This window comes from Euleptes europaea, chromosome 10 (assembly GCF_029931775.1).
Source record: "Euleptes europaea isolate rEulEur1 chromosome 10, rEulEur1.hap1, whole genome shotgun sequence".
NCBI lineage: Eukaryota > Metazoa > Chordata > Lepidosauria > Squamata > Sphaerodactylidae > Euleptes > Euleptes europaea.
Window position 1 is genome coordinate 76,971,974 of NC_079321.1, and position 15,730 is coordinate 76,987,703.

The 15,730-nt window shown below is 42.5% G+C and overlaps 1 protein-coding gene across 1 annotated transcript in view; it reads left to right on the plus strand.

The window, feature by feature from the left end:
- The window catches only part of LAMA2 (laminin subunit alpha 2), a 599,384-nt gene that overhangs the window by 359,833 nt on the left and 223,821 nt on the right, over positions 1-15,730 (plus strand). Inside the window, exons 19-20 of the mRNA XM_056856226.1 lie at positions 231-442; positions 7,753-7,859. Coding sequence (XP_056712204.1) covers positions 231-442; positions 7,753-7,859 — 319 coding nt within the window. The remainder of the gene's footprint in view (positions 1-230; positions 443-7,752; positions 7,860-15,730) is intronic.

The window sequence follows — 15,730 nt, forward strand, 5'->3', positions numbered from 1 at the left end:
CAATCCTACACTGAAATGTATAACTAGTGGAGCTGGCAAAATTTCAGCTAGTAACGAATCTACAGTGCTGTTTAAGGAACTAAAAAAAGATGTAAAAGAAAAGCCCAGAGACTCTTGAAAGAAAATCAAGTGATCTGTAGAGATTCATAAGACAACAAAACGGCAAACATTTCTCTTTTTTTCCTGACGGGCCAAAGTAATGCTTTAAGATGTTGTGTCTGTTGCCCTAGGTGTGCAGAAGGCTATTTTGGACAACCTTTAATACCAGGGTCATCGTGCCAGCCCTGCCAATGCAATGACAACCTCGACTTCTCCATTCGTGGCAGCTGTGACAGCTTGTCTGGGGCTTGTCTGATATGTAAGCCAGGTACAACAGGACAATACTGTGAGAAGTGCGCTGATGGGTATTTCGGAGATGCTCTTGATGCAAGGAACTGTCAACGTAAGTCCTGGAGCCTTGCTTCTCCTGTCAGGAAGCATTCATTCCCTATGGGCACAGCTCACGAGTGCCTGTCAAATAGGACATGCACTGATTTGCATGGTATTACATGAAGTAAAAGGCACATTATCCAAATGCTGGTGGTTTCAGGAATCCTGACTTCTTATGTCAGTGTTCTTTGTGTCACTGCAATATTTTACATAATCAGTCCCTTTCTTTTCATCTTAATGTCTAATTGAGCTAATAGTTTTAATGTCTCCCGGATAGTACAGATAAATCTGAATGTGCCATATGTTTAGATACAAATATAAGTATAATAATTTATTGTGCATTTAATTACATCTGGATATTTTGGAGCCTCAGAAGAAACATTTATATTGCCCTAAACACCTATTATTGCCTGTATCCCTGGCTTGTGCTCTTTTCATTCTGGAGGCTCATTTGTGATTATGAAAAGAGTTTATACACACACACACACACACACACACACACATATATATATATATGTAAAATTGGCAGAATTTCTGAACTTCTGTTATAGTTTTGTTTTTCATCTTTTTTATACTGCATGACTGGGCTTATTGCATGACTCATCTGGATTTATTTGCTCATAAAATTCTTTTCTGTCATTGATCCATTCTCTGTTTGCTGTCCAGGCTGATAGGTAAATAAGGTGGAACATGTGAATGAGTGGTCCTGTCTTGGGTTCCGTGCTTCATGTTGTCTTCTATTCTAGTTGAGTCCTTTTTCCGCATTAGTCTTCATTCAAACTGCTTTGAACTGGGTGGGGGGAGTAAGAATCTCTGAAAAGGCAGACTAGGCCCAGAAATCTATACTGAAAAGGCTAAAAATTGCAGGCTAAAAATGTCATTTTTTTCTCCTCTTCTATAACATCAAGAACCAGCACTCTGAATTGTGTCGGGAAACAAATGGGCACTCAGTAAAGATCTTTCAGCACCAAAGTGATATAATCCCTGTATTCAGCCTCTATCAATAACCTGGCATTTTGGACCAATTTAAGACCATTTTCAAAGGCAACCCCATTTATACCATATTACAGTAATTTAACCTTATTGTAATCTAAGAAAGGGTCACCATGGTCAGATCATGTTTTTCAAGGGATGGCTGTAGTGGGCATATCAGCCAAAGCTGGTAAAAGGCACTATGTTCCAGCAACACTCCCTCCTTCAGGGGGAGTACAATCCCCTCAAGGACAGTCTGATTTTGCAGTCCTTGAGCAGCTTCTCCATTGGCCAACACTACCTCAGTCTTGTCTAGATTTAGCTTCGGTATATTGGCCCTCATTACCTGCCCAGGACATCCACTGACCCACCTGATTCAACTGATAAGGAGAAATAGACCCACATGTAATCTGCATTTATATGTATATGGTGGGCTAATGTGTTTTCCAGGTCAACATTCTCAGGGGGGCAAAATAAGAGCCCCTCCCCCATAGCCCAGGAAACCTCCTCTGGAGGTCACTGTGCAGATGCAGTGGTGATAGAGAAATGATCTCACTTCGCCACCATCATAGAGTAAGCATGATAATGTGCTCTCACCTATGTTCAGTTGCATTCACTTTGAGTTTTCCTTTACTTGTGCTCCAACCATCTCCAACCAACTGCTTCATCGCTCCAAGCTCCTCAGGAAACCTAGCCATGCAATTGAATCTTAGACAGGAAAATACTTTTATAAAAGGATTGCATTTAACAGAAAACAAAAGTGTCAATAAGTAACATGTATGAGAAAAATAGCTATCAGATGGTGAACAGCTTGCCTAAACTTTGGTTAGAGAAAAAAATATTCCCCTGGCCAAATGGAGAATAGGGAAGGCAGGCAAGAGAAGTAGCAAGCCTTTAACACGTCTCTAGTTCAACTATAGATTTCTTGATCCTTTCCTTTTCAAGCTCCCATGACCCAAATGTCTTGAGCAGTAAATGGGGAGCTTTTATTTTTTTTAAGAAAATTATGGTGGAGAGATACTTGGCCACCACCAATGTTGTTCTTTAATCTCTATCCACCAGCAAAAAGGGGACCATTTTATCTTTTGTTATGGTGTAAAGTCATTTAATTAAAATAGGAGTAATTCATTGATGGCGATAAGAATTATATTGGGGACATTCCAACATCATATGAAATAGTGTGTCAACTTCCTTCAGATCACATGGGCAAAGTCTGTTTGAATTAGGTAAGTTATCGTATCTTCCATTTAGCACTGGTGTTCAAGCAAGCAAGCATAAAAGTTCTAACATAGGACTGTTAGGTTGCTAAAATAAGCTGGGGTTCACAAAGATGGAAGGATACCCAAAAATTGGGTAGAGCATACTCTCTGAGCACACATTATAGATCTGGAATAATCTAGTGTTTATATGTATTTCTTGATGGTTAATATAGATTCTCTTTTTCCCATACTTAGTAAGGTATCCTTAAATAGTCCTAGGTATGATAATTTCTTGTAAATTTCTTGCATCCAGTGGAAGCGGAACTGGATTTAATTTGCAGTTAAGGCCATCCTTCTCAGTTGAAAATATGACCTTTAGTCTATGTTTGAAGGCTTTTAGCCATGCTTTAGCTTCAATAGAACCGTGGCCTAATTCTAATCTTAAACTTACTCCAGCTACACATCTTGGGCTCCCTGTAATTCGCCTCAAAAACTCTCATTGACTTGAAGAATCCATATTGAAACGCCATATAAAAGGTGTGGGATAATTTTCATGTTAAACAATTCTAATCCCCCTGGAATATATTTACTTCCCTCATGGAAGAAAAAAATGTCCAATTGCTACCAGCAAAGGTTTGTTTTTTGTTTGTTTTGTTTCCAGTTAAGGTTAGAATTAAAAATCACACCCAGGTATGGAAATCTGGAGACTTTTTCTAATTGAATACTATCAATTCTCCAAGTTATGCAGGTAATTTTCGTAGCTTTTGAAAACATCAAAAGTCGATTTCTTGATCCAAACCCTGCATCCAGCCAATATGCTCACATTCCCTTTGTAAGGGCACGCCTTGACATTCACAGCAGCTATTTTGCTGAACACCTCAAGGAAATGCACACTTGAGTGCCTGAGGAGGAGGATTTTATGATTTTTCAGAAGCCCCTTACTCTTACTAGAGGCTGGTTACAGTTCCCCTCTACAATGGGTAAAAGCCAGTCTTTAGTGTTGAATTTCTCCTGGGAGATTGGAACAGGAAGAGAAGGATGAACTTCTACTCCCAAGAGAGAATGAGAGAGATTCTTCATAAAGTACATGACCCTTGACTTGGAGACCAAATGTCAGGGAAGCTGTTGTGTGTTCCTAAAAAGGTCACACCATGAAAAAAGACTGTAGGGGATGAGGAACCTCAGCAAAAACCAGGAGAAGAAAAATTCCATGGCATCCATGCCCACAATGCATTGCAGTTCAGAATCAGAAACATCATTCAGTTGACAGTGCAATGCACCGTTCCAGTGCATTATGATTTGCTCCTAACATTTTGTTTTGAAAACAACGGGCGTGAAAATTCAAACTAAGACTGGAATTGCAGCTCCTGACACTGTGCCACTCTCCTTGAATCACTGACATGCCTGAAGCTTTGAACATATTCCCAACAGAGACAGCAGCATGAAAGGCTGTTTCAGGAGTTAGAATTTTGAAAACATACAATTTTAAAAGGCATTCAGAATAGATACATTTTAATACTTACACTCTGCTTTTTTGTTAGCTGTAGAAAGTAGAAAGTCCTTGTGTTTGCAGTTACCCTGGGTTTTTTTTTGGGGGGGGAGGTTTGCGCTATTACACCTAAATTTCCTTTTTTACTTATTTCTTGGGCAGGCTTCCATTGAGTTTGCCCTGAAGCATTAAAATCAGAGAGATTGTGTTGTTTTCAGTTTTTACTGTTCATTAAAGAATCAAATTTGAGATTGGAAACTTGCAAAGCGGGAGTCTTGCTCTCAGATTATATTTGGAAATGGTTTTCCATTTTTCCTTTTCTTTTTTACCAGTAGTGGCAGCTTCATTTGCATTAGCCAGTTCAGATGACAGCCGGGCTTTGTGAACAAATATGGTGAACAAATAGCCATGATCTATTTCACTTATATTTCAGATTTGTTTTTAATTATCGAAACATCACACTTTTGTACTGTGTACAGCTGAAGGTTATTCTTCAAGGCAGATTAGGAGAAGGAATTTAAAAAATCCCTAATTATTGTTACTATATGTTCTTCAGGATAGTTTAGAACAGGGGTGTCGAACTCATTTGTTAGGAGGGCCGGGTATGACATAAATGTCACTTGGTCAGGCTGGGCCATGTAGAAAGAAAGAAAGAAAGAAAGAAAGAAAGAAAGAAAGAAAGAAAGAAAGAAAGAAAGAAAGAAAGAAAGAAAGAAAGAAAGAAAGAAAGAAAGAAGGAAGGAAGGAAGGAAGGAAGGAAGGAAGGAAGGAAGGAAGGAAGGAAGGAAGGAAGGAAGGAAGGAAGGAAGGAAGGAAGGAAAGAAAGAAAGAAAGATGGAAAGAAGGGAGGGAAAGAAGGAAGGAAGGAAGGAAGGAAAGAAGGGAGGGAGTGAGGGAAGGAAGGAAGGAAGGAAGGAAGAGAAACAAAGAAAGAAAGAAAGAAAGAAACAAACAAACAAACAGAGGGACAGGAAAAAGGGAGAAAAGAGAGAGAGTGATAGAGAGAGAGAGAGAGAGAGAGAGAGAGAGAGAGAGAGAGAGAGAGAGAGAGAGAGAGAGAGAGAGAGAGAGAAAGTGAGAAGAGAGAAAGAAAAATAGAATGAAAGAGAGGAAGAGAAAGACAAAAAGGGAGAAGGGAAAGATCTTGGCTGGGCTTGGGAAGCCCAGAAAAGGAAGGGGAATGCTTCCCTGCTGGCTCGTGGAGCTGCAGTGGGCGGCCCTCGTGCCCCAGGGAGGGAAAAAGAAAGTTTCTCGGCTGGCACGCAAGGCTGCAGCAGGTAGCCTGTGCGCTCCGGGGAGGGAGAGGGGGAGGCTTCCTGGCTGGCGCACTGGGCTACAGTGGGAAGCCCACTCACCCCAGGGAGGAAGAGGGGAGGTTTCCTGGCTGGTGCGCTGGGCTGCAGCATGTGCGCCCCGGGGAGGGGGAGGGAAAGCTTCCCGGCTGGCACGTGGGGTGGCAGCTGGTGGCCCACGTGCCCTGGGGGAAGAAGAGGGGAGGCTTCCTGGCTGGTGCGCTGGGCTGCAGCGGGCAGCCCACATGCCCCGGGGAGGGAGAGGGAAAGCTTCCTGGCTGGTATGCGTGGCTGCAGCACACGGCCCGCATGCCCTGGGGAGGGGGAGGGAAAGCTTTCTGGCTGGTGCATAGGACGGCAACGGGCAGCCCGCATGCCCTGGGGAGGAAGAGGGGAGGCTTCCCAGCTGGTGTGCGGGGCTGCAGAGGGTGGCCTGCATGGCCAGGGGAGGGAGAGGGGAGGCTAACTGGCTGGCAGGTTCCAGGAAGCTCAGAAAATGTCAGGGGAGGGGGAAAGGGGGACTAGCTGCCTTGGTTCCACGGGCCAGAGAAAAGCCCTCTGGGGCCGGATCCAGCTTGCTGGCCGCATGTTTGACACCCCTGGTTTAGATCATTCCATTTTCTCAGTTATTACTTAGTGGTATAAATGCTGTTGATCATTTAAATTGCGCTAAGAATATACAGAAAAAAGAAATGCCACATCCCCTGTCTAAAGGACATGGCAGAGATGAACAGCTGCTTGTTAGGCCCAAATCAGACATGATTTTTAAAAAAATAGTAGGTGTATTAGCGCCACTTCTGATTGGACTGTTGTTGTGTGAGGAGAGCAGATTTAAGCTTTGCCACACCACATCTCTTTCTGGACCTGTAGAGCAGCTATTTTCCCCACTGGGATAACATACAGATAGTTGCATGTTTTTCCAGTGATAAAGTTGGACATCTACACATAGCATTGCCAACCTCCAGGTGAGGTCTGGAGATCTCCCAGAATTACAATTCATCACCATATGAGAGATCAGTTTACCTCCAGAAGATGGGTGCATCATTGCATGTAATTATACCCTGCTGAGCTCCCTCCTTTCAACAAACCCCACCCTTCCAAAGCTCCACTCCCAAATCTCCAAGAATTTCCCAACACAGAGTTGGCAATCCTATCTAAAAACTTGATACTGAAAGAAAAAAATGCTGGGACTTCTATTTACAGAACTCCCAGTATCCCGTCTGATTTGAGCTTTACAGTGGCTGGGGAGCTCTCCTAGATCTGACCCCTAGCGATGGAAAAGCAGGTTGGTTCTATTGCTAGAGTGCCTTCTTTCGACTATATCTGACCAATTTTTTTAAACCTTTTTGGACATAGCTGATCTGGCCATACTGATCCATTCCAGGATACTAGTTTATTGTAATGTGCTCTACCCCTAAGTGCTCTACCCTGAACCATGAGACTAGATTATTATGTGCTCTACTATGGCCTGAAGATGATTCAGTAGCTGCAATCAATACAAAATGCAGCAGCAGCACTATTTCCAGTTGTTAGTTGGGCTACCCAAATGATGGTAGGAATGCAGGAATACTGGCTAGCTGTTTGCTCCAGAATCCAATTCAACTGCTGGTTTTGATCTTTAAAGCTCTTTACCATCTGGGTTTCACATACTGTATGAGCTTGAATGGACTTTAAAATCCTCACTACAAGGTTTGCTCTCTTTCCCCTCCTTAAAATAGATGCAATTAATGACTATCAAGGCAAGGCTGTTTCTGTAGCAGTCCTGTTCTTATTGGAATGGTCAATTTAGGCAGCAGTGTAATGGTTTAGATGGGTTTTGTCCTTAGTTGGTTTTAATAATGTTTACTCGTATTATCATTTTAGTACATCAGGTTTCTAATCTGTTTTAATTTTAATTTTTTATTGTAAAATAGTTTGAGCAGCAAGGAAAAATAGAAAACTCAGAGTTGTGGTGATGATGCAATGTCCCTTCCGGCAAATAACTGGAATCAATGTCACTGCATTGATGTGACACTCAAGGATTTACCCCCAAGCTCTATGGTAAATTCTGGACCATCAAGTCAATGTGGTAACATTGCTTCCAGTTATTTGTTGGAAGTGATGTTGTACCTTGGAGTGATGTCATTCCTCCACCCCTCTCCCTCTCCTAGAATAAAACAGAGATAAAATTTTAAGAGAAAAGGTATAAGCTGAGCTTGCATGCTATAGAAGTGGTTAGCGTAGGTTTAGCCCCTGTCATCTGTTGCTAAGAGTCACTAGCTTTGGGATTGCATAATTATATATTATGACTTAAGAGTTCCTTTTATGCAACATATATTTCATGTCCTCCTCAAAATACATAAATTATGAACCTTTCTCGGTTTCCCTGTAGCTTGCCACTGCAACATCAATGGCTCATTCTCAGAAATCTGCAATTTGCAGACTGGACAGTGTGATTGCAAGCCCAGCGTTGTAGGGCGTCGATGTGATGAGTGTAAGGTAAGCCTAAGAAGCAAATCCAGCCTAAATGCTCCCGCTTCCTCTTTGTTATAACATAATGTGTTTTGATTCAAATAAAACTTGCATAATTTCACGCATAGAACAAAGGATGCTAAATGACTTTTTTTCCTCTCTCAAAAGTGCAGTATTCATTTTTTAGATTTCCTGGATCAGCAGTTGAGTGCTAAATGAGCATGGTATATTCAGTGCACAGAACTTGCCCACTTTAAAAAAATCTAAGTCAAGCAAAGTAAATATACCCCATGAATATTTAATATGTATAAAAGATAATGTGTATCTCAATTCTGCAACAGAGAAATATTGACAGAATGGCTGACTTCCCCACCACCACCACCAAAATGTTTGAAGCCCTCGCTTTTCTATTATGTGAAAGAGTTTTCTTTTGCATCTTTCAATAGCATGGGTTGCAAATTAAATATTCCGCTCTAGCATTTTGTCTTATATAATTCTATACATGTATAATTCTAGTTTGCAGTCCTCTGCTTGTTTATTGGGGAATGATTGCCACTAAAATCATATTTATTTATGAGCAATCATGCTTAACCATGAGGTGTCTGAATGGTTTTACTCAAGTCTGGGCAAACCTCAGTAGGAATATCTGCTATATCAATTCCATTGCTGTCCAACCCCTATTCAATTCAATGGTTTGTGCATTAAAAAATGTCCAGATAAGGAACCTGATAAAGCTTCTGCTTTATAATTCCTCCTGTTTTTGAGAACTCTGTTCAATGTGTTACGATGAATCTAAACTGTTCAAGTGAAAGTATTGTCACTCAATGATTTCATAAAATCTCATGCTGTGGTAATCTCCTGCTTCTATATGCAGCATCACTGCTAATGTGTTTCCTTCTCTGAACTTTATGAGTATAAATACATGTAGTGGAAGGAATATCAGACTACAACTGGATGATCATTATGGAAGAGCTGCCTTCCCCAATTTACCTTGGAATGAGACTCAGAAAACAGAGCTATTAGCACAAGTTTGGGGTTATCTGGAATCCAGTTTGAGCATTCCAAGGTATTCACAGTAACATAATAGGGAGTTCTGTGTGTAATCCATGAGGATGCTGTGTGCAGTCCTTGAACTCCCTTCCAATCTTATGTGCTACCACTGTGGCACATAGTGGCACCACTGTGACAGGAAGCCACGTGGGCACTTAGTATGAGAGAACATTGGCCTTCCTTTCCCTTGCTTCCATTCTGAGAGCCTCAGAAACATAGGTTGTAATCTTAAAGCCACTTTCCTAGGTGGTTCCATTGAATAATATGGGATTCGCTTCCACATAGAGCTGCTTAGGATTGCTCCCATAGTGTTTGTGCAATCTTGGAAATGGAATTCCCTGGTTGCCTGATATTAGAAGACTAGATTTCACATAATGAAATGGGAAACTTCAACATTGTACATACGAGGGTTTTTGGAAAGAACACAAGAAAAGAAGTGAGCTATAGGCAGCAGAGTCCTTCCTTCTTGTGCACCAACCAGCTAGGCAAGTAATTTGCCACCAGCACTCTGCCGCTACACCCCACAGCAAGAGTGGGAGTGAAGAGGGCAAGAGGGGAAAGGCAAGAGGAATTTTCTATCTTCTTGACTAGCTATTTCATTGCCTGTCACTGTAGCTGCAGCAAGAGGAGATAAGTTGGAGAAGAGAGGGAGGCAATTTGGAGCTGTGATGCAGTATCATAAGGTTTTACACTGATCTGAAGCAAAAAAACCTGGAAATTTTTTAAACTACAAAAGCTGACTTTGTCAGGAGACATTCTAACAAATGTCACCCAGTTAGTATTTTCATGTTTTGTGGTAACCCGATACAAATTTTTTAATACAACTTGAACATCACAAGCTGTAATTCAGAACCAGGTTTACCCTGTTTGGTACCCATGTACAAATAAATATGTTGAAGTTGTGAAACAGCCCCCTTGTGCATCTCTCTAGCATGCCATAGCTCCTGTGTGTGGAATATACTGGTTCATGAAGAAGTAGCTGAAAAGTCTACTCTTTTATTTCAAGATGGATTATAGTGAGGCATTCCCATCGTTAGCTTCACCTGTGTCTCTCACTCCTGCTCTTTCTTTGCTTAAGCCTTGCAAGAACGAGCCCAGCTCCTGGTCACCCTCTTCCTAAATCAAGCTCCTCTATTTTGGGGGTGTTTCCCACACCGGACTTTTGCCTGACCTTTCCTTCCACTCCTCTCCCCTTCTCCCTCAGTCCCAGTTGCCCTTTATTTCCACCCTTATTTTGTCTCCACTCTATCATTCCTTAAGGACATAACTGGTGGGGGGAGGAGGGCAGCCGCCATCCCTGTGGCATGCAGAGAGGGCACCAGAACTGCCTCTCCTACAGGAGGGATGGGCACCTCTGTGCCAGGTAGTTCTACTGCCCTCTCTGCATGCCACATGGGCGGCAGCTGCCCTCCTCGCCACCCCCACCCCCCCAGTTACAGCCCCGTGAGCCTTCTCCCTTCATCCAATCCAGCTTCCCTGTCCTCTCCCAACCACTTCCCATCCAACTCAGTTTCACCCCATTCTTCCTCCAGCCATGCCTCTCTCAGTGGCAGCAGAAGGACGGCGACTCAGCCAGTGAGTTCAAAACCAAGAGCTGATCTCTTGTACCTGTGGGTCAACTGACAATCACGCTTGCCCTCGGTACTGGTGTCACCACAACCTCGCCCTTCCAGGGCTACTGATTAGGGATGTTTTTGGTCCCAGATACGCATACAGGGGCGGGGTTCTTATGACCAGCCCAGGCCAGTCCTCCCTCATGGCATTTATATATATATATATATATATATATATATATATATATATATATATATATATATATATATATATATATATATATTAGTTTTGGATTCTATGTGCATTTTAATTTCACATTCTTATTGGCCTGATATGCTTTCTTACTCTTTTTTTCCTGCATTTATTTTTCTGTCTATTATTCTATACCTTGGTTTTCTAACTCATTCTTGTCCTTTCTTTTCAAAAGCCCAACTACTTTTGGGCTACCGAAAAGCAGTTCTGCGTACCATGTGCCTGCAATCCTCTAGGATCTATGTCACTGCACTGTGACGTGTCAGGGAGATGTATCTGTAAATCAGGATTTGCGGGTAAACAATGTGAACTGAGCAGGCAAGTGCATATACGGAAAGAGAACCCATCAACTTCCCAGCAAATCGAAGTGCCTCCTCCAAGAAGGGGTTTCACAAGTGCAAGTGGGTGCCCACGGGGTGCTTTCAGACCTGCCACTTTGGTAATCAAAAAGACAGTGTACAGCATGCACTGTATTCCAACGTGTGGTTGTGCTGTGTTGTAATGCATTAACATTGTAATAGAAAGCAACAAAGAGTGATTTAAATGTTTTTTCAGCTGTCACAGCATTGCCTACTGCAATGTGTAGCATGCTCAAAAACATGAAAAGTTGCTGGGACTGCAATTCTTTCTACACTTATTTGGGAATGTGACTTCCAGATTGTTTTGTTTTTTACTGGTGTATATATATATATATATATATATATATATATATATATATATATATATATATATATATATATATATATATACACGCATTGCAGCCCTAATAGCCAGACTAGCCTGATCTTGTCAGAACTTGGAAGCTAAGCAGGGTTGGTACTTCAATGGGAGACCATCAAGGAAGATTGGGGCTGCTATGTAGAAGGCAATGGCAAACCACCTCTTCTAATCTCTTGCCTTAAAACCTCCCTGAGGTGGGGAGGGGCTGTGGCTCAGTGGTAGAGCATCTGCTTGGCATTCAGGTCTCAGATTCAATCCCCATCATCTCCAGTTAAAGGAACTAGGCAGGTAGGTGATGTGAAAGACCTCTGCCTGAGACCCTGGAGAGCCGATGCCGGTCTGACTAGACAGTACTGATTTCAATGGACCAAGGGTCTGATTCAGTATAAGGCAGCTTCATGTGGATTTTCATGGGGTTGTCATGAGTCAGTTGTGACTCAATGTCACATTTACCTTTAGACATTCATCAAATTCTACATCATGAATGAATGTAGAAGTAGTCAGCTTAATGAAATTTCCCATTACCTTTGGCAATAACCATAAAAAAAGAAACAATAAGCAATGACAATTCATCTTAATGTGGGGGCAGATCTGCTTATGTGAAGGATTAAGTACATAGATCTTCTTCCTCTATTGACATTAATTGGGGGAGTCCTTGGGTTAAAGAAAGTTTTGCACCCGTAATAACTTGATGGATCAACCATGTATATATGTAGCAGGGCTGCTACAACATGGGTATGCATTAGGGCATTATTATTATAAGGTAACTGTTTTATATATCTTGAGAACCAGTCTCATAGTCCTACACAAACCAGTGCAAAGTTTTAATCACTAAGACTACCTTAGAGTTATACTGGCACCAGGCACAAATTAAGTTCCTTTAAAGCATGAAGCAACCTCAGTGGTGGCTTGACAGAGCATGCTGCCTGAGGCAGCCACCCTCTCCCCATCTCTCAGTACCTCTGCCTGCTTCCTTCACCCAGGGCAGGTAATGTTTGTTCCTTTTTCATCATCACATCTTTGAACGCAGCATGGCAAGCTGCACATGCCTGATAAGGCTTCCCAAATTCTCCTGAGAGTAATCTTCTGAGAAGTCAGGAAACTCTTTTGTCCATGCTTGGCTTTGTGCAATGTGTATGCACAGACCAGAGGAATAAGAAGGGAGGGAAAGTTAGATGCTCTGTGTGAGCGATGAAGAGATGGAAGAGGAGGCATCAAGGCAGGGATGTCAGTAGCACTGGAGATTGCCAAAACACATAATCTGCCACCCGAGTGCACCAACTTATCACCCATAATTATAGAGCCATCCCAGGCTAAACTACAAGACCATTTCTTAGAGGGTGAGTACAGTCATTAACTCATATTTACTATTTATTTTTTCTTTTAGAAATATTTACTAAAAAAATTGGCATAGAAAATAAAGCAACATATTAATACTCTAAATTATATGTAACTTATAAAGAGCAGTGAGATATTAGCCAACTAGGGCACCAAACGTTTAATTTACTTTAACTATGTAGTTACAATCTCATAGTGCACCATACTGCATGTATTTCTCATCTCGAGAAGAAGCAAGCCAAGTACTGATATCCAGCCCTCTTGAGTTTCTCTTACAAATTCCCTGAAACCCTGAACAAATGTCTCAGAATTTCCTTAAAATTAAATTGCAGCTGGGGGGGGGGGGAGGCAATGAGGACGTTTACCCCCTCCCATGTCATTTCCCCGGCTGAAATTGTTCCATGAAGCTACTATTAGCTGATGTAAAGGAAAAGATGGGTATCCATATTGTACCCATCTCAGGTTTCGGGAGGCCCTGACTGATGAAGATATTTTAATTTTGAGGTAAACAATAATATTAAGCTGTATGTCGTCATTTTCAAACACTCATAGTAAATCTGAAAGGTAATAAATGTGCAAAAAAACCCTACCCTGTTTCTTGCTTCCTTCTTTATTGTAGTCAGTTGGTCATAGGAGGCTTGCAGCTTCATAAAACTGGACTTATTAACTGGGGAGGAGGGGAAATCCAAACAAATAATAATTATAGAATGCAAGCCTCCTAGAGAAAAATGCTAGAATTAGCAACATGATCCAGAAGTGTCTGCAGGTACTTATCCAAATATCTGGTGGATAGCTTCTGCAGGGATTTTTAGAAGCGTAATACATTTATTAAAATAGAACATTTAAAAATAATATAGTCCATATATTCATAACCAACATTAAGGAAAAAATAATACACCAGAACTTGCTTAACACTGGTACTAGATGCCAAAATTATTATGTTCCTCAGAAATCCACCTTTGGCCTTAACTATATGTTATGCTTCTTTGTGTCTGCCACATTTTCCCAATTTAAATGGCTTGAGAGAGACGCTGTTTTCCTCGCTGGGGAAACTTATGTGTAGCCATCAGTATACTTAAGTTTCCCAGTGGGGCAAATAGTGGTTTTTTCAGGCCAGCAAAATGGCACATGCAGGAAAGTTTCAGTCTCCTTTCCCCACATACCACAGTCCACATCCAAATTGGACCCGCAAGCACCTGAGGATCTTAGTTTCAACTGGGGAAATCCCAGTTTACATCTACCTGAGAGGACAGGGGTGGCTCCATAAACAATGTAATGTGTAGTTTATTTTCTCAAGATACCCCTTATCAATTATGAATTGTGTGGAGGCCAATTCAAATGACTTCCTCCAGTATGCGTACAGTCATTACTTCAACTTACTTCTTGATGTTGGAGTGGTGTGGGCATTTGGTGGCTGACACATTTGCATACCACTTTCAGGATCTTTTTTTAGAGTGTCTAGTCCAGGTCTCCTGGACTTGACTTTCTCCTTGCAGCCGAACAGCAGCTGTGATGTGGGGGAAGGAAGGGCTCTTGCCTTCCTTTCCTTGCCATTTTCCTGACCCAAAATGTCTCTGTGTGGTGTAGTGGTTAAGAGCAGTGGTTTGGATTGGTGGACTCTAATCTGGAGAACAGGGTTTGATTCCCCACTCCTCCACATGAGCGGCGGAGGCTAATCTGGTGAACTGGATTTGTTCCCCCACTCCTACATATGAAACCAGATGAGTGACCTTGGGCTAGTCACAGCTGTCTTTGAGCTCTCTCAGCCCCACCTACCTCACAGGGTGTCTGTTGCGAGGAGAGGAAGGGAAGGTGATTGTAAGCCAGTTTTTATTCTTACTTAAGTGGTAGAGAAAGTCGGCATGTAAAACCAGCTCTTCTTCTTCCTCCTCTTCCTCTTCTCATTCCATTCTTTTCTCACTGAAACATATGCTTCTTTAGTAAATAGCAGTGAAGTCTCGACCATGGGGGCTATTCTGAAGGAGACTGCTCATGTACCCGGGCGAGGAATTCTCCTTCAGAAGCCCAGTGGCGTAAGCAGTTGTCAAAGCTGGTTCTTTTTAGTTGGAGGGTATATCCCTCCGGAGGTGACTAGGTGAGCCCCGTCTTTTAAATATCCCTTATGCTTGATCCAGATTAACCCACTGAAAGGTGATGGTTGGTCAGACCAAGTTAGCTCCCATTACACGACACCTACCTCAAAAGGGGCCCAACTATGGGGCCCTAACAAAACCAGACCCTGCTAATCTATGCAAGGCTGGGAGGGGTGCCCACCTCTCCAGGTCATTCCCAATGGTGCCCCCCAAAAGGAGTCATGGGATGAGGGGGTGGTAGTGACTGGGCAGGGGCACGGACTCGGAAAGGGCCGGGGCCGGTATGGAGGGCCAGTCTAATGCGCATGAGCCCGCTTTCATTGGGGTTTGTACTAAAACGAATGACAGGCTAGCCCATTAGAAACAACGGGAGAGGCTGCACAGCCCTTTAGAAATAATAGGAGCCTGTCTTGTCCATAGACTTGCATTGGCTACACTGAAATACATCATTCACAACAGAAAAAGAGTTGCAAAGAAAATGTGGAATGGATTTTCCAGCAAGTCTCTAAACTCGGATACAAGACTCTGGGACTGGATTGACAGCCCCCCAATCGAGTTGGGGGGTTGTGAATCTAGGCCTGGGACCCTTGTCAATCCAGCCCCAAAACACTTGTTCTAGTCCCAGGGGCTGTCAATCTGCTTGGGGTTGTCAGTCCATCCCTGGGGCACTTGGGGGGCTGTCATTCCAGCCCTGGGACACTTGTTCTAGTCCTAGGGGCTGTCAATTCACTTGGGGGGCTGTCAGTTGCCGCGGCCTGCCTGCGGTCTCAGGAACGGGCTGTAAATCACCTAAATTTCAAAGACAACCATACAACGTTGTTTGGTGGGAAGGTCTTACTCTGAAAAATCAGAATAATGACCAGTGGCAACTACAAGATGAAGACCCTACTA